The sequence below is a fragment of the Nannobrachium achirus genome (genome assembly GCF_963921795.1).
Source record: "Nannobrachium achirus genome assembly, chromosome: 4".
Classification (NCBI taxonomy): Eukaryota; Metazoa; Chordata; class Actinopteri; order Myctophiformes; family Myctophidae; genus Nannobrachium; species Nannobrachium achirus.
This window is the reverse complement of record NC_137813.1, coordinates 71,137,901-71,157,563: the sequence shown is the minus strand read 5'-3', so window position 1 is coordinate 71,157,563 and position 19,663 is coordinate 71,137,901. Positions and strand designations below refer to the sequence as shown.

Sequence of the window (19,663 nt, the reverse complement as noted above, 5' to 3'; positions counted from 1 at the left end):
GCCCCCGACAAAGACTGGATCATGACAGCGAGCAGGCGGGGGTCTCACCTCGTTGGCTGCAGCCGCCATGGGGGTGGGGTGGTTGGCTCCGTCGCCCATGGAGATGGCCAGCCTCAGGTCCTTCTGGATGTGTTTCAGATAGTAGTCTGGTTTGAAGTTCCCCTGCAAGATATCTGACACAGAAGATGTGGCCTTGTCAACACTGAGACCAGGGGTTCTCAAACCTTTTTTAGGCTGTGACCCCCAAAATAAACATATTTGAACTGGGGACCCCCACCCTGACAAGCACTCGGAATTGTAGGTATTACATTTAATGGCACTCGGTTCCACAGATAAATATTGTGAAAATAGCCGATCTACATGCTCACAACGCCTCGCGTTGCGAGGCGTTGTGAGCATGTAGATCAGCTATTTCCACCATGTTCGCCTCTTGCTTTCTTCATATTTGACAGTTTGGCCAGTTTGGTATTAAAACATCTTGAAAGTCCTTAAATTGTCACTTTATAAATGTGCAGATACACTGTATACACTTATGTAGGTTTGTTTACCGTTGAGTGAGACATCTTTTTTTACATTAACACATTGGCCGCCATTTTAACATTGACTGTTTGGCTCTCCTGCCATTTTGTTTAATGAAAAAAGTTATAATTTTTTTTTATATTGACATTTTTCCTAAATTCTGTATTCTTTTGACAATGTCCTACAGTACCTGAAATGAAACAAGACAACCTCTAGTCTCACCAAAAAATAAAATAAATAAATAAAAAGCTTTTTTTCTATAGTTGCAGCCATCTCAAAATAGCCATTTTTGACCAAAATCCAGCTATAATTGAAATAACTGGAGATATTGACCTTTTTGTGATCGATCGCTTTTCAAGTGGATAATTCAGTTGATATTTGAATTTATGGCGTCAGGCACTTATCAGATAAGTGTACTAGTGTAATAAGTGTAATTGTGTAATAGGGCAATAACTGGAATAGTGTAATAGGGCTGTAATAGGTCACCTCTTGCCCTTAGGGCGTCATACTGACTTCACAGAAATAGAAATAAGCTTTTTACCTTTTATTCAACATTCAAGTGTTTTATTTTGCACAGATCACATTTTGACGCACGCACGCACGCACACACACACACACACACACACACACACACACACACACACACACACACACACACACACACACACACACACACACACACACACACACACACACACACACACACACACACACACACACACACACACTTATAACTTTATATAAGGCAAGGCCTATGTGTATAACTGTAAATATGTTCCCCATATTCAATTGTTTTTATTTATTTGTGGCACTTGCTTTGGCGATGTAAACGTAGCCTATGTTTTCTCATGCCAATAACGTTCCTTTGAATTGAATCGCTCTCATGCTCTGTTGATTGATGTGCGCAAACTGCTGGCTGCATGGCCTCAGTGGCCTGTAGAGAACTGATTGGGACAATTTGCCCTGCTTGTTGCTGATCCGTTCTGGGTCTATACCAGATGCGGAAACGTGTCTTGCATGTATCTGAGTGTTACATAACCGGATACAGTAGGCGGGCTTTAGAACAGAGCACACTCATTATAGTCTATGAGCACACTGCTGCGATGTGCGATCACGCTAGATGGTTCCAGGAGCGCTGCACGTTCTCTTCTCAGGCTGCGCGCTCGTGCACGGCGCGCCTCAAATGCACATGCCTGCATGCGCGTGCGCATCGCGCGTGCACAGCAGGGAAAACCTAGCGAAGCTAAACAGTAGGCCTACTTTGGAAACAGCTGCCAAATGATGATCGTCGCGTTTGCTTTTTCTTACTCGTTGAAACGATTATCGTGCTTGTGATGCGGCTGATGCGACGAGGCGTTGTGTGCTTGTAGATCTGCTATTTTCAGTACTTTTGTTACATGGAGTTATATGGACCTTGGACGCGACCCTTTCATCAGACTGGAATATTATCCACCAAAACAACAGTACGTTTAGGATGGAAACAGAGCTGCCAAATGATGATCGTCGCGTTTACTTTTCTTACTCGTTGGAGGACACTCGTGAAACGATCATCGCGCTTGGGATGAGGCGTTGTGTGCTTGTAAATCTGCTATTTTCACTACTTTTGTTGGAGTTATATGGGCGCGACGCGTCGCTTTTCTTCAGACCAGAAAAGCCTGACCGAGGACTTCGCCGGGGGGTATTTTCTCCTCTCCTCTCCCGCGAGCAGGGCTTGAAGATCGGATTGGTAGTCGAATGGACCGGCGCTGCATCAGGTGATTCTATGTGTTTGTACTGTAGTGGGTTGTTTGGCTCAGAGGCTGAGGATCTGTTCAAATGCTTCATTATTTTATACTTTTGCTATTGAAAAATAGCAGATCTACAAGCTTGCTGGGACATAATATTTTGTTGTCGAGACTTTGGGGGTTATGATGAAGCTGTGTGTTGTTGGCCAATGAGGCAGGTCATGGCTTTCCAAGTGAACATTTTACTGGATTTTGTTTGATTTGTGCAAAATGGTCTCAGATCCAGCTGCTCCGTTGTCGCTTCTGCCAGCCCCTTCACCAGGCATGTACACACATAGACATCAAAGGGGGCTTGAGCCCCTGCCCCTGAGGGCTGCATTCAATAGAATTGTCCACCAAAAGGCCCCTTTAGAAATGTCAGCCCCTGCCTCTCTAAATATTCTCTGCACATCCCTGCCCCACATCCTTCTACATGCGTGTGCCCAGTGTGTCGCTGATTGCACTCTGCGGGCTGCGCTCTGCCACGCTAAATGCATTCACTGTGGTTTATTGGGAGTTTTATTCATTTCTATTGAGATTTATACGTTATTACACTCTTGTTTTCAAACACACTTACTTTGATGAGTGATATCTTTGGTTCCTTATATGACAGAAAGCTCAAACTTTTTCACGGGCTGCAGAAGAATGTAATTAAACATTACATTATATAAAAGCAAATTCTCGGGACTATCGGGCCTGGCGGGGAGCGACATTGGAATTTTCTCGGGACTATCGGGGGAGGCGGTCAATGTGTTAAGCTACTCATCTGGGGACCCCACAAAATAATTTAATATATATATATTGTTTTTTCAAAACGCACAAGCTCACGTGTTAAGCTGTAGATCTGCAATTTGTTAATTTGTAATTTTGTACACATTCTTTCTGATGTGGAAATACTGGTGCATCCAGCTGCTTTTATACAGAGAAAGGAAAACCCTTCCAACCTTTTTGTTAAAGGAGCTATAGTCAACTTTTTATTGAAAAACGGACGCTAAAATAAAAATAATGTTTCGGAAATATTTTATAAAAAAAGATTAAGCTTCATGTGTGTTTCTATTCAAAAATTACCACAAAAAGTGTCAAATAATGATAAAATTGTCATTGTCAGGCTGACTTTGTTTACACCCCTGATTATTTTACGCTTTGTGTGGTCATTTTTGAATAGAAACACAATATGAAGCTTAATATTTTTTATAAAATATTTTCGAAACATTTTTTATTTTAGCGTCCGTTTTTCAAGAAAAAGTTGAAGTTTAAAAACACTGAAGCAATAGGTTCTGGTTTAATTCCAACTTGCCTAGTGATTGCCCAAGATATGTCTACTATGCAGACATAATGTTGGTAACCTTTTCCTCATGTTCTTGCTTCATAGATTAGATTGCTCTGCAGCACACCATTTACCATCCAATACAGCTTGAGATGAGAATGTGATTTCAATAGCATGCTGTTTAGACAAGATTCTTGGTTCATGGTTTATCTGGTATCTTAAAGCCCCTTTTAGACTGCAGCTTTAGCACCATACTAACACTACACCAGTGTTCCTCAACCTTTTTTCTGCATGGGCACACTTTTCATGTCCCAAGAATCCATGGGCACACCAAAGGTCCCCAGGCACAGTGGTTGAGAAACACTGCACTACACCACAGCGCACCACATAAAAATATCTACATTTTCCATTACACAAAAGTACGCCAATCGATAACAAATTTACCCTTTTAAATGTGATTATAACACAATATCAATCTGTATTACAACTATCCTAATTATAATGCACTATAATGGATTATAACTTATTTTAATACACTATAAAGTATTAATATATTACTATGATAATTATAATACACTATAATAGATTATAACAGTGATTATAACACAATAGAATATATTACCATGTATTACAACTATATCCTGGTGGTCTAAATGTAAAGTCAGTGAGGGATCAGTCATTATGAAGTGTTTGGCCCTGTTTGGCCTAACTCAGACCTACTCTGGATTGGATACTTTTTAGTACCACGTTTAGTACCACTTTCACACCACTCTACCCAGGTCCTTGCAGTGGAAAACCTGGCACAAGTGGTCGGTGTTAAGTGGTGTGGTGTTGGGCAATGTCAGTGGAAAAGGGGCTTTATAGTTTCAAAAGAACTGAATGTTATTTAGATATCATGTTCTTTAGACAGATACCTTAACAATGCACCTTGTTTGTTGTATAGAGCAGATCCATAGTCTGCCATTTCAAACAGTTCACTTTTACGTAACACTGGATAAGAGTGTCTGCTTAAATGCCAACAGTAATTTCAATCAGGTGATTATGTCATAATTGCAACATAGTCAAGTCGCTTGTGTAATTTCGTTAAATTTTTCGGGGGATTATGAAAACTATATATTTTTGGAAACCGACGGCTGCTGAAAAAACTGCTTTAAGTAGCATGTGAGGGGTCAAACTAGGGTTTTTCTTAATGATTCTGAATCCATTGCAAGCATTTGTTTTGCATGAAAAATATTCCTTGGGCTAAAAACAGCCCCCATGAAACTCTGAAAAGTGATAATCATCCGTTTTTAGCCCAAGGAATGTTTTTCATGCAAAACAAATGCTTGCATTGGATTCAGAATCATTAAAAACCCCTAGTTTGACCCCTCACAGATTTTTTGGGGTATTTTGTTTTTTGTGTATAATAATGTATAATAAGTGAATGAGACAAACTTTCAGCAGCTGTCAAAAATTCCCCTACGGATTTTGCAAATGGAATCACGGATTTTCTGGTTTGTTATAAAAAAATATATAGTTTTCAAAATCCCCTGAAAATTTGAACAAACCTTTCACGTTTGGACAATAAAAATAAAAACTGGACTAACAGGCCAACACATGAGGCAAAGCAATGATCCACTTCCATAACAGAGCTAGTATTGCAGACTATTGTGTCAGCTGAATGCATACTACTGTAGGTCTAAGTGCCAATTTTGTCGACTAAAACTATGACAAAAAAGTATGTACGTCAACTACCTTTTTTCACTGACAAAACCAAAAACAGAATAAAAACTAAGCTATGACTAAAACTAAGACTAAATATATTGCCAATACATAACTAGACTAAAATGTTAGGGAGGGACTAGTGGAGAAGAGATCTAGTAGTCATTTTGTGTTTGGTTGCGCTTGGGTGTTGCACTCTGAAAATAGCAGATCTACAAGCTCACAACGCGCTGCGACACGTCGTGAGCTTGCAGATCGGCTATTTTCAGCATGCAACCAAGTGTAAAATGTGACATTACGGCACCATCAAGGCCTGCGACAAAATCAACCGTAGTCAACTTAAACTTTTCAAATGACTAAAATATGACTAAAACTAAATGAAAGTTTATTCAAAACGTTATGAGGAACTAAATCAAATTTGCTGTCAAAATTTGACACAGTATGTGTGTGTAGGGCTGTCACGATTATGACATTTTACATGGCGATTAATTGTCACTGAAATAATTGCGATTAACGATTTAATTGTGTTTTTGTCGTTGACAATTACATTTCTGTTTGGCTTTTAGGCTTTGAAGTTGGACATGGCAGATATGACACATGACCTAAATATAAAGGACATATTTGACAACTTTACACTTTAAAAAAAACATTGATAGTGTAAATAGCCGATCTACAAGCTCACAACGTGTCGCATTGTGACGCGTTGTGAGCTTGTAGATCTGCTATTTCCGCTATTTATTTTTTTATGTTTGAACATATATAAACATTTTTCAACATGCAAACGATTATCACAAAATAATTGCGATTGCGCCAAATAATCAGCCCTGTGTGTGTGTGACTTACTTTGGCATTTCTGGTCCACGAAGGTGCTGGCCATCTGGCCCTGACAGAGGATGTCCAGTAAGGTCTGCTGGGATTGGCCGGTGGCCTGGGCCAGGGTGAGGCCCTCGGCGATGGTTGCCATGAAGCTGCCCTGCACCATGTTGAGGATGAGCATCATCCTCGCTGCGTTGCCCGCCTCGCCTTCAACACAACACAAAGAACCTCACAATATAGCTCCTGGATTGAGCCGTTTAGGCCTCAACGCAAACCTGTGTCACTTTAGATTTCAGCCACTTTAACCGTTATTTTATGCTTTGACTAGTAAAAAAATAGCAGATATACCAAAAAATAAATAAATAAATAGCAGATCTACAAGCTTGCAGCATGGCAACGAGTGCCGCGCTGCGAGCTTGTAGATCTGCTATTTTATTTCTTTGGTTTTTTTAATCGTGAACATTTGCGCACATCTTTGAATGTTTTGGACCCGATAATATAAATGTCTTCTAACTCGTTCTTCCAAATCAGCGGTTCTCTCTATTTGGCCGCGGACCCCCATCTCAAAATATGTTGCTCCAGGGACCACCCAGAAGCAAATATTTGAGTTACGAATGTTTGCTTTAAAAAAGATTTATTCAAAGAAATAAAGAAAAAAAAAGCTGATCTACAAGCTCGCTCGCAGCGCCGCACTTGGTGCCACGCTGTGAGCTTGCATATCTGCTATTTCTCAATAGTTAAAGCATCAAATAATTCTAGGCCTAAATGGGTTAAAACATAAATCGAAATGATGACGTATGGCCACGTCCAAACCCGACACGCGCACGCCAGCGCTTTCCCAAACAATTCACAGGATATGTAAAATCCGGGTTCGGGTTCCCCATGTGTGGGTGAGGCTAGAGTGAGCCTAGTGGCTGCTTTTGGACACGTTTTCGTAGACCCTGGTGGCTTGTTTTTGGCAGAAATCTGGTTAACAACCCATTTAGGCCTGAACACATTATTACGCAATATTTTATGCTTGAAATATAAAAAAAATAGCAGATATACAAGCTCACAGCGCGGCACCGAGTGCCGCGCTGCGAGCTTGTAGATCTGCTATTTTTGAAAAATCTTGAAAATGTGTGCAAATCTTTGAATATTTTGACCCGATTCTATAAGTGTCTTCTAAATTCTTCTAAGGTTTTTTTTTACTGCTTCTGTCAGTGGTTCTCAAAATGTTTCATGCCAAGGACCCCCAAAACTACATGTTTTTGGCCACGGACCCCCATCTAAAAATATGCTGTTCAAGGGACCCCCCCCCCCTCTCAATATATTGTATCAGGGACCCCCCAGAAGCAAATATTTGAGTTACAAATGTTCACTTTCAAAAAGATATATTCAAAGACTATTCAAAATATATATATATATATATATATATATATATCACGGTTTAAAAAAAATAGCAGATCTACAAGCTCGCAGCGCGGCACTCGGTGCAGTGCAGAGGAAGCAGTGTCTACCTAGGAAGAAGGAGGTCTTGCCCATGGCCTGGAAGCAGCTGCTGCAGTCCTCGTAGACGGTGCGGTCTCCGGCCGCCAGGATGACCAGCATGCCCTCGTTGGACAGCTGCTGGCTGCCCGCTACCGGGGCCTCCAGGAAACGACCGCCCCGCGATGTGATCACCTAGAGACACACACACACACACACACACACACACACGAAATGTTTATTTACATCAGGGGTGGGCAACTTTGATGATGGCGAGGGCCACTATATTTCCACCTTCACTCTCATACAAAAGACGCAAAAATAGCAGATCTACAAGCTCAAAACGCATCGCAGTAGATCGGCTATTTTTGCTTCTTTTGAATTGGAATTCTGAATTATTTTTTGTTGTTTTTCAATTGGAATCCTGAAATGTAACAATTTTATCTAATTTCAAATGCATTTAGTTATATAGTCATGTTACCTTTATGAACCTAAATACAAATACATTGGACATAAAAAATACATTTAATACTACTATACTAGTCATTAAGCTACAAACATTGACTGACGGAATTAAAGCAGGTCATGTTTGGAATGGTAACAGCTGAAATCAGTAATATATCAGTATTCCGGTATTAACCTGTGGGCCGCAATTAAGTGAAGGTGGGGGCCGCATGTGGCCCCCGGGCCGCCAGTTGCCCATGTATGATTTATGTCCACATAAGCAGAAGTACAAGAATGTACAAAGGACATGAACCATATGAGCGCAGTCAGATAATTAGAAAAACTGCCAGTTACAACGTGCATGTAGAGCAGAACGGTGTTACATACAATACTGTTGGCGTACATGTCAAACACAGCAGACAACAATCATGGGTAAAGGAAACAACGCCTCCTCCAAATCGAGCGGCTTCCTATAATAGCTGATGATACAGAGCAGTACCTTAATAACTGTTTGGCCCTCCTTTTGGAGAGGCCGGCCATTTGAAGGCCCCTCACAACCAACTTGTGTACGTGTCCTAGGCTCCCAAAGATAAAAAACAAAAGTTTACATCTGTAGCCTAGCTGTGAGATGGTCTGCTCCAGCTGATGATCTTTTAACACTTTGGTTAAGAAGGCTTCCTCTAAGCTGTAATCAAAGGTACAGCGGAGTGAGATCCTTCCGGGCGACAGTACAAAGGTGGGGCCTTTAGCCAATGAGGGAGCAGTATTCTCGGTGACATCACCACCAAAAAGTATGCCCTGATATAAATAACAAGGGGCAAGTTGGCACCTGGACAGAGTGCAGTCTAGTTTGTAGACTGGGATCAGTATTGATCCATATATGGATACGATAGGGAATTCACCCAATATTCGAATATCAAAGTCACTATTCTACGTTGTTTTTTTTTTATAGTTTTGTCTTTAACTCATTCTGTGCCACCTTTTCACCACTAGAGGGCGCCCAATGGCCATAGAATGCTACATAGACAAGTGCTGGTATATGCACAAGCCCTGTGCAGCCATGACTCGCCTGAACACTTTCCTTTGTTCATGTACAGGAACAGGATGAAGTTAGCTTGAAGTTAGCTATTGACTACCAAGCATTTTAGAAGCCCTATTTTCGGCGATTTAGCCATGATTAAACCTTGCACACCTCATGGATATGCATGGAACAGAGAAAATGAGCTCTAAAGATTCTGGATTGCATTGGAGTGGATGGTAAATATCGGCAGCGCGACACTCTCGCGGGCCGTGTAAACAGATGACGGCCGGCGGCGCGGCTCGGAAAAAAAAAAACCTGATAACCCTGATAAGGACAAATAAAGCCGAACTAGTTCTGGATTGGATCAGTAAGAGTTAAAAATACTGTATATATATTTCTTCATGGTTTATAAAGCTTGGCTAGATAGGAAGTCATAAGAACCCTGAAAAGCACTTGGAATTGTAGGTATTACATTTAATGTGACTCGGTTCCGCAGATAAATATTGTGAAAATAGCAGATCTACATGCTCACAACGCCTCGCGTTTGCGAGGCGTTGTGAGCATGTAGATCGGCTATTTTCACAATGTTCGCCTCTTGCTTACATAACTCATTGAGTGCCAATCCCGAACTAGTTCGGCTTTATTAGCGTATCGCAGAGTGCCGATCCCGAACTAGTTCGGCTTTTTAAAAAAAAAAAAAAAAGATTTTTTTTTTTTTTTTTTTTTTTTTTTTGACCCCATCAAATCTGGTGAACATGATTTCAATCGCGATTTTGCATGTTCCACCCCCATACAACCCCATCTAACATACAGGGCAGCCATGTTTGTTTACATAACATGTAAAACATAATGGCGATTATCTCAAGAATGCCTGAACGGATTTCCAATCGGATTTTTTTGTTTGAAAGCTGTGAACAAACTGCACAAATCCACTTCAATGCAATCCAGGATTGCATTGGATTTTTTAGAGCTCATTCTTCTCTGTTTTTTTCCCATGCATGAGGTGTGCAAGGTTTAATCATGGCTAAGTTGACGAAAATAAGGCTTCTAAAATGCTTGGTAACCAATAGCTAACTTCAAGCTAACTTCATCCTCTTCCTGTACATGCACAAAGGAAAGTGTTCAGGCAAGTCATGGCTGCAGGGCTTCTGCATATACCAGCATATCTCTATGGGATTTTCTATGGCCACTGGGCGCCCTCTAGTGGTGAACGGGGTGGCACTCAAAGAGTTAATATTTGACGGTTTGGCCAGTGCGGTCGAATAATTCGAATACTAAAAATCACTATTTGTGAATGCCCTACTAGTTTCTAGACTGGGATCAGTGTTGATCTATATATGGATACGACAGACTAATAGTGATCACAGGGATGACATCAGCACATGCTATAAGAGGCACAGTAATCTCAGAGATGCCCCCAGATCCATCGAGCCTCTCAGAGTCTTCCGCCGTGGCTCTTCAACGGCATCTTGCGAACCACTTGGTTTGGACATCTCCGAAACTTGAAACTTCTGCTTGGACACCATACTAGCAGCTCTTGGCCTAGGTACAGGTAACCAGTCGGGATTTCTGTGGCTTTCAACATCATTTCCACTTACTGACGTTGTGTAGAAATGGCGACTGCCAGCGCTCTCCATTCTGAAGAGCAGCTCCTGTGTTCTATCTGCCTGGACGTGTTCACTGATCCAGTCACCACTCCATGTGGACACGACTACTGCAGAGCCTGTATCACACATTACTGGGACACAACTGATCACGGGTGTCAATGTCAGAGACGGTCGCTGATACAATGTCCACTGTGCAGAAAAACCTTCGATAAGAGACCAGAGGTATCCGTCAATGCTTTGGTTTCTGAGAAGGTTCAACAGCTCAGGAGTCAGACATGGACAGTAGAATATGACAGAAAGACAGAGGCTGACATCCAGCAGATGATTCAGGACAGACACATGAAGATCCAAGAGGTCAAACACTCAGTAGAGCATAGCAAGGAGGAGGCGGACACGGTGATAGCTGCTCTGAACAGCTGCATTCAAGGAATCCAGGCTGAGCTCATTGATGTGATAGAAGAGAAGAAGAAAACGTCAGAGAAACAGGCTGACGGCTTCATCAAAGAGCTTCGAGAGGAAATCACTCAGTTGGTGAAGAGAAGCTCTGAGCTGAAGCAGCTCTCACACACTGAAGACCACCCCCACCTTCTCCAGAACTTCGCACCCATCAACACCCCTCCACCTCTCAAGGACTGGTCAAAGGTCAGCGTCCGTTCGCCTTCATGTGTGGGGACTGTGAGGACAGCTGTGGCCCAGCGGGGAAAGACACTCAGTCAAGAGATGGAGAAGAGGCTGTGCGATATTGAGCTGAGGAGGATCCAGCAATATTTCGTGGATGTAACTTTGGACGGCAATACAGCACATCCCTGGCTCATCCTGTCCGAGGATAGAAAACAAGTGTATTGTGGAACCGTGATGAATTGGGATATCCCAGACAACCCAGAGAGATTCAATTATTGCCCTTTCGTCTTAGGGAAACAAAGCTTCTCCTCAGGAAGGTTTTACTATGAGGTTCAGGTTGGAGGGAAGGTGGCCTGGTCATTAGGAGTGGCCAGAGAGTCCATCAGAAGGAAGGAAATGCTCTATCTCGGCACTTATGTTGGTTTCTGGTCTCTAGCGTTGAGGAACGTGAATGAGTACGAGGCTTTCCATGGCGTGGAATGTGACGACGTCCTCCTCCCCGTGAGAGAGCTGGCCCAGAGAGTGGGAGTGTTTGTGGATTACGAGGAGGGTCTGGTCTCCTTTTATGACGTGGAGGCCAGAGTTCATCTCTACTCGTTCACCGGCTACACCTTCACCGAGAGACTCTATCCGTTCTTCACTCCGTCTATGGACAAGAATGGTACCAACTCTGCGCCTCTGATAATTCCTCCACAACGGGGTTACGAGCTTTCAGCCGCTCTGCCCCTCACCTCTGGAGCTCCCTACCCCCTGATGTCAGAGATTACGACCCACTCCCCATGTTCAAGACACACCTCAGAACCTCAAGAACCTAGTATTTCTGACCTCATTGCTGCTCTGCTGCAAATCGAATTGATCGAAAGATCGCAATTTGAATTGTGATGCAAACAGCAGAGGGCACGTAAAGAATCAAACCCAAGTTTGAAGTGAGCAGTGGTGCGTGCGTGCGTGCGTGCGTGCGTGCGCGCGTGCGTGTGTGTGTGCGCGGCCGTGTGTGTAACAGTTCATGTCAGGGTCCCGTCCGTGTGTGTGAGTGTGAGTGTGAGAGAGAGAGAGATGCAACAGCAGAGGTATTGCAGCTCATGCTACAGCTTCAAGAGGAAATCACTCAGTTGGAGAAGAGAAGCTCCGAGCTGAAGCAGCTCTCACACACTGAAGACCACCTCCACCTTCTCCAGAACTTCACACATGGACATAGCCGGGAACGGATAAAGTGACTGTTAGGAGGCGGTGTGACCACCACTCAAAAAATACAACAGAAATACTGTTCCTACGAAACAGTGTGGGCTCGCTCGTGACTATATTTTGCAGTGTGCTAACTGTGCTAAGCTCAACCAATACTCCAGCTAACTAGAAATAATATAATTGTGTGTTCTCGCCTTTTAGGCGAGCCCACAACAATAACTAAAATAAAAACTCTTAATCAAATAAATTGTTCTTCATTTCTTATGTTTGCCAACGTGACTATATTCTGCAGCGTGCTAACTTTCACGTGAAGCTCAACCAATACTCCAGCTAACACCACTCCAAGGTTTGTTTCCACCAATTGCGCCTCATTGGCTAAGGGCCCTGCCTTTGTACTTTCTGCGACGGAAATATGTGGCGGAACTCACTATATATATATAATGAGGATAACATAGTGTTCTCGCCTTTCAGGCGAGCCCACAATTAACTAGACCAGGTCAACCTGGTTGTGCCAGACCCCCTGTCTGTCATCATCATTTATGACATCATGCCTTTTGTAGGCATGTCATCATCATGTCATCATCATATATACCCTTTATATAGAAAACCCGGACAGACCGACATTTGCTTATGTAGGCCTACCCATTTCATGGGTCTGGCAAAAACAGGATCTTTGTAAGAGAATAATTGATTTAAAAAAAAAAAGTCTTCAGTCATTTGCTACTGTATTGAAAAGATGATAAGAGAAGAAAATTAAAAGAGAAAGAAAATACCGGATTTGTTTAAAAAAAAAAAAATGTTTGGGCCATTTGTTGACTCAACAACGAGATTTTGCATTCTCCAAGGCTCTGACTGCCAAAGACAAGATTCACGCCATGTGGTGATTTCAGCGGTTTATGCTAGAGCAGGGGTTTTCAAAGTGGGTGACGGGGCACCCTGGGGTGCCGCGACGGTAGTCCAGGGGTGCCGCGAGATCATTTGATAGTATTTGGAATTTATTTGGACACTTGAAAAAATATTTAGTATCATTTTAAACTTGAAGTACAAAGTTATTTTCAGTCAGTTCTAACCAAAATGGCTATTATCTCAATGTTTTCCTCGCAACATAATCACTAAGATATCGTCACTGTCGGGCAGAAACCTCGTATCTCCAAGTTTCAAATGTGTACGTCTGTCTGTTTCATCATACAAGACTGTCGCACAAAACTAGTGAAAGCATCTACAAGCACACAATGCCTCGCATCGCGAGACGTTGTGTGCTAAAATTGTGCTAAGATATAAATAATGTTTCAAAAATATTTTATAAAAAAAGATTAGCTTCATATATGTGTTTCTATTCAAAAATGACCACAAAAAGCGTAAAATAATATGTGTTTACATCCCTTATCAATCCATATAAAAGAATAGAAGATGTCTGCCTGATAATGGCCAAAATGATAATTTTATCATGTTTTTACACTTTTTGTGGTCATTTTTGAATAGAAACACATTTATGAAGCGTAACCTTTTTTTATACAATATTTTCGACATTATTGTTATGTTAGCGTCCGTTTTTCAAGAAGAAATTTCCTTTACCTTTTGTTTGAGCCGAATCTGGGTCGAACGTTATTAGTGGAGCTGCCTCTGGTGTTGGGAATGTGGACGTCTTTGACATTACGTGTGAGGCAAAGCAGTAGACTAACCAGTTTGTGTGTGTGTCTGTGTTGACAGCAAATTGTGATTTAGTTTTAGTCATAGTCTTTTGAATAAAATGTCATTTAGTTTTGGTCATAATTTAGTCACCTGAAAAGTTTCAGTTTTAGTCTAATTTTAGTCGACTAAATATCATAAGACTTTAGGCAACTAAATCTACAGTTGATTTAGATAACTGAAATGTATTTTGGCAGGCCTTGATGACATTGTAGTGGCTGATTTTACACTTGGTTCTATTTTCAGCACGCAACACCTGAGAGCAACCAAACATAAAATGACTCTCTTCTCCGTTAGTCCCTCCCTAACGTTTTAGTCTAGTTTTTATTTGGTTGACGACATTGTCAATATATTTAGTCTTAAGTTTTGGTCATCACAGCTTACTTTTTATTTAGTTTTTATTTAGGTTTTAGTCGACAAAATCAAAACTGGTGTGTGTGTGTGTGTGTGTGTGTGTGTGTGTGTGTGTGTGTGTGTGTGTGTGTGTGTGTGTGTGTGTGTGTGTGTGTGCGCGCGTGCGTGCGTGCGTGTGTGTGTACCTGTGCCAGCTCTGTGATGGTCTCTGGGTCGACGGTAGACATCTCCACGTAGCATTTCCCTGGTCTGATGCCTTGCAGCACTCCACTGGGCCCCATCACCAACTGCACACGCTCATGGAAAACATTGGTTCTTTCAGTCCACCAGAGTGGCTGACATACGACACAGAGCAAGCTGCAGCGGGGTTCATTTTGACAGTGCATTTTCATGTAGCTTTAGGCCAGTGGTTCTCAACCTTTTCAGGCGGTGACTCCCAAAATAATCATATTTAACTGGGGACTTAGAGTTGAGGAATTACATTTTGTATTGTGAAAATAGCAGATCTACATGCTCACAACGCCTCGAGGTCGGCTATTTGTCATAGAAGCAGTATCTGCCTCTCGGGCTCATATGTCTGTTGTTGACATCTGAATGTAAACCACACTGTTGCGTTAAAAGTACAAATGTGTCAGCCGTTTATTATGATTTTGTGCAGGTCCAAGTCTTCTAGTGCCTATCCTGAACTAGTTCGGCTCTATTTGTCGGCTAGCGACGCAATTTGGAGTGCCGATCCCGAACTAGATCAGCTCTTTTTGTCGGCAAGTGACGCTGTCCTTACCGTGAGCTGATTCTTGAAAACGTAGGTGGTTCGAGTCGTCCGAGTCGCCCCACGTTTACTAAACGTTAGTATCGTCATGTTCCGCCAATTTATTCAATGTAATCCAATGCAGATGGCCAACTTTGAAGCCCATTTTCTCTGAATCTATGCTTTTCTGGAAGAGGACAGCCTTTATTCGTGGCAAAATAGCAGAACAATGTGCTTCTAATAATAACATTAGCCTAGAGGTACCTCGAACCCCCTGTAACAGTGAATGGCGAGTCCACATGTAGGCAGAAAAGGTATACTCACATCCCTGGCAGCCTTGGGGTCAGAGACACAGGAGAAGGTGATGTCACACATGGAGACCACCTCAGCGGGGGTCCGTCCTAACCTGGCCCCTTCCTGGATGAACAGGTCACACTGCAACACAAAGGCAACGCCCTGAGTCAAACCTGCACAATCTACACATCATGGAAATCAAGGGTCTTCAACAGGGGGGTCCGGGACCCCTAGGGGGTCCTCAGAGTTACTACAGGGGGTCCTCCAAATCTTTGTGGGATAGAAACATTTCTCCTTTATATTAAAGGGGAGGACCACCCATTTTCAATAATCCACTATATCATTTATATAAAGTTGATGTTGATGAGTGAAGATTAGCCCAAGTGCCCCCCCTCTTGTCGAACTGGGAACGGAGTTGTGAGGTTTTGGGGGTCACGTGACCAGTGACGTCGTTAAGACGGTAAAATGTAGCCCGCCTCCTAGGCTCGCCATACATCTGAATGGGACATTTTCACCTCGGCAGAAAGTGCCAGAAACAGCGCAACTTGAATTGAAATATAGAGCCTTTTCAGCCATTTCAGTTATATGATGTACAAGGGCTATCTATGTCTTGTGAGCTAGAATATGTATACGTAGATAGATAGATAGATAGATAGATACCTTTATTATCCCAAGGGGGAAAATCAGTTGCCATGTGCCATCTTCTAAAACAAGCAGGATCTACTAATACCGCGGTTATTCATTTGTTTACACGGAACTATGGAACGGGCGGAAATCCTATGCCCATATTTGGGAATATATTAATAAGCAAAAGCCTTATTAAGGGAGAAAGGATCGCTTTAGGCTATTCTATGAAGCCAATGTGATGACGTCATCAAACGATAAAGTCGACTTCAACTCAACTTTTTACTGAGTCGAGTCAACTTGCAAAAAATCACAAGTCGTTAAAACTTGTGATTTGTCAGACGGGAGGCATTCTCGCTTGGATCGGGCCGTGGTGGGGAGACAAACACAAATTGCTCCTCGAGTAAACGCCGGACGATATTTACAACGTTGACCACAATCCAGCTCTTGCCGCCCGCAAGTGCATACATGAACGAGCACGCGCAGCAGAATTTCACGGGACCGCGCCCGCTCGCCTCTCCGCCCCTGAACTTCTCCGCGCGTTCCAAATAATCCCAAATCAAAGGTTTGACATAATCTAGCTATGAAGACATTGCATTGGGTCCAGATGTCATGTGTCGTGATTTGTCCAGGTACCTTTTCTGCGGTGCGGTTCCACACGGTGACCACATGACCCATCTTTAATAGATTGGAAACGATGCCACTTCCCATCAGCCCCAGCCCCAGGAAGCCTATCCTGTAGACAAAGAACAACACTTCCCATCAGCCCCAGGAAGCCTATCATGTAGACAAAGAACAAGTATGCACCCAAAACAAGGGATGGGCCGATATGAACATTTCATATCACGATTATTGTGACCAAAGACATCGCGATTTACGGTATTCTCACGCTAATCAAAACATCCCCAACATCCATTGTCCTGGGGCGGAACATTTGCCAAAACATAGCAGATCTACAAGCTCGCAACGTAACGCGCTGTGAGCTTGTAGATTGGCATTTTTTGGTAAAGAGATTTGGTAGAGTGTGAAAAAAAAGACTATCAAGTATGTTATGTTCAGGTCCCTTTTACCAATAGAAGGTTTAAGTTCTACCCGATATGCAGCTTGTCAAATAAAAGGTGAATTGATCCCAGTGCATGACGGAGGACGATATCACGATAAATTAAATCTCCAAAATACGATTAATTTGAGTGTTTTTATCACGATAAACGATAATAGTGATTATCGTCCCATCCCCACCCAAAACCCACATTTTATTTATTTCTTCTCTCTCTCTCTCTCTCTCTCTCTTTTTTTTCTTTTTATAGTAAATCATACAGTGCCAAATGTGTTTAACTTATTTAATGCCACAGACATAGATTGACGAGAATCATTCATTAGGCAGTTAGGCCACTGACGTAGATTGACGAGAATAGGCATTTTTGGTTATAAAACAACTAAAACAAAAATATTTTTGCCAAAATCATATAACAGGTGTTTCATTCGAAACACATGCTCGCCCCTCCAGCCGTGGATCATGTGATCATGTGATCATGTGTGAACCGGGAAGTGCTCTGTCCCTTAGGGGTTGTTCTTGTTATGATTCTGGTTGGATTCTATTGAAATAGGAATCACGGCATGGCACCGAGTGCCATGCTGCAAGCTTGTATATCTGCTATTTTTGAAAAATCTTAATTTTTGAATATATCTTTGTGAACATTTGTAACTCAAATATTTGCTTCTGAGGGGTCCCTGGAACAACATATTTTGAGATGGGGGTCCGCGGCCAAATACATGTAATTTTGGGGGTCCTTGACATGAAAACGTTTGAGAACAGCTGGTTTAGAAGGATTTAGAAGACCTTTATAGAATCGGGGCAAAATATATTCAAAGACTTGCACAAATGTTCACGATTCTTCAAAAATAGCAGATCTATAAGCTCGCAGCGCGGCACTTGGTGCCTAAATGGGTTAAGGATCCATTACATTGCTCAGCCATGAATATGAACATACCTTTTATCTGTGGGTGTGATGCTGCCGTTGATGGCCGTACTGTCTGCAGCTTGGATAGACGTCGACGTTGTGTCCTGTGCAACCAAAGAGAGCAGGTTAGATTATAGCTGTTTTGTCGTAAAGCCCCAGCCCTACTTGATCAAAAGATCTAGAACTTTGAAGCTTGTAGATCTGCTACTTTAGCAATTGTTTCATTTGAATCCTGGACTTAAAATGTAAAAGAAAATGTGGGAAATAGCCCATGTACAAGTTCAGAATGCATTTGCATCGTGACACGTGAACTTGTAGATTTGCCATTTCCGCAATTCTTTTGGCAAACGTCAACGTCATGGGATTAACACTTATGTTGCAATGATTTTTTCTCTTCAATGTCTCGCGTTGCCATGGTTACCATAGACTTCCATGTAATTGTGCAATTGTGTAAAAAGTGCACGCCCATGCCTAGATGATGCACCACGTGTGTAGATACTGTTCACAGCTTTCAAACAAAAAAATCCGCTTGGAAATCCGTTCAGGCATTCATGATTTATGGGCCATTATGTTTTCTTCAGATGTAAACAAACATGGCTGCCATGTTTGAAAGAATGGGTTGGTATGGGGGTTAAACATGCAATTTCGCGATCGCGATCATGCCTAATACATTTCTGGAGGTCCAAAACATTTTTTTGGAAAATTTTTTTTTGAAAAAACGGCCCAAACTCGGGAAACTCGGGGTTGGCACAGCGTTGGTATCAATACAAACTCGGGAAACTCGGGGTTGGCACCAGATGTGTTAAGATGATAAACGCAAAAATAATATTGATAATCAAAAATAATTTGTGACCTAAGCAATATTACACAAGAGTATGTGCATTATCGTGGCTATTGGCATGCCAGCCTTGCTGCAGAACGAGCCGACAGCCATGTTCTCAACCTTTTCAGGCCGTGACCCCCAAAATAATCATATTTTAACTGAGGACCCCCCAGTCTGCACGAGCACTTGGAATTGTAGGAGTCAGCGTTACATTCAGTTTGACTCAATCTATTCCATTGTGAAAATAGCCGATCTACATGCTCACAACGCCTTTCGTTGCGAGGCGTTGTGAGCACTGCTATTTTCACAATTTCTGCCTCTAACATTTGACAATTTTACCAATGTTTGACGAGAGGTACTAAAAAGGACTAAACAGCGAAAAAGTTAATGGTTAACGGTTATTTAACCGATAAGGCTTTACGGTTTTCGGTTAAGAAATAATCTCCATTTGGCCATCCCTAATGCAAATGAACAGAGAACATTGCTCTGCCCATGGTACAACGGTCCTTGATTTGCGTTACATCTGCACGTTGTGTTTGCCTTAATGAAATTCAATGAAAAAAGGTAACTGATGGTTGTGTGAATTAGAACGGGTACACATTATTGTGTATCATTATTGTATGCTTTAACTATTGAAAAATAGCAGATCTACAAGCTCACAGCGCGGCTGCGAGCTATTTTTGAAAAATTGTGAAAATTAGAATTTTGACCCGATTCTATAAGTGTCTTTTGAATCCTTCTAAGGTTTTTTGAAAAACT

The 19,663-nt window shown here is 42.1% G+C and overlaps 1 protein-coding gene across 6 annotated transcripts in view; it reads right to left on the bottom strand.

Moving 5' to 3' along the window:
- The window catches only part of glyr1 (glyoxylate reductase 1 homolog (Arabidopsis)), a 47,947-nt gene that overhangs the window by 7,525 nt on the left and 20,759 nt on the right, over nucleotides 1-19,663 (bottom strand). For 5 of the 6 annotated variants that reach the window (XM_080725125.1, XM_080725128.1, XM_080725129.1 and 2 more), the window contains 7 exons: nucleotides 18,112-18,185; nucleotides 16,757-16,856; nucleotides 15,527-15,637; nucleotides 14,640-14,750; nucleotides 7,566-7,728; nucleotides 6,094-6,273; nucleotides 49-173 (listed from right to left, as the gene is read on the bottom strand). In XM_080725125.1, coding sequence (XP_080581251.1) covers nucleotides 49-173; nucleotides 6,094-6,273; nucleotides 7,566-7,728; nucleotides 14,640-14,750; nucleotides 15,527-15,637; nucleotides 16,757-16,856; nucleotides 18,112-18,185 — 864 coding nt within the window. The remainder of the gene's footprint in view (nucleotides 1-48; nucleotides 174-6,093; nucleotides 6,274-7,565; nucleotides 7,729-14,639; nucleotides 14,751-15,526; nucleotides 15,638-16,756; nucleotides 16,857-18,111; nucleotides 18,186-19,663) is intronic. The other variant, XM_080725127.1, reaches the window with a different exon arrangement.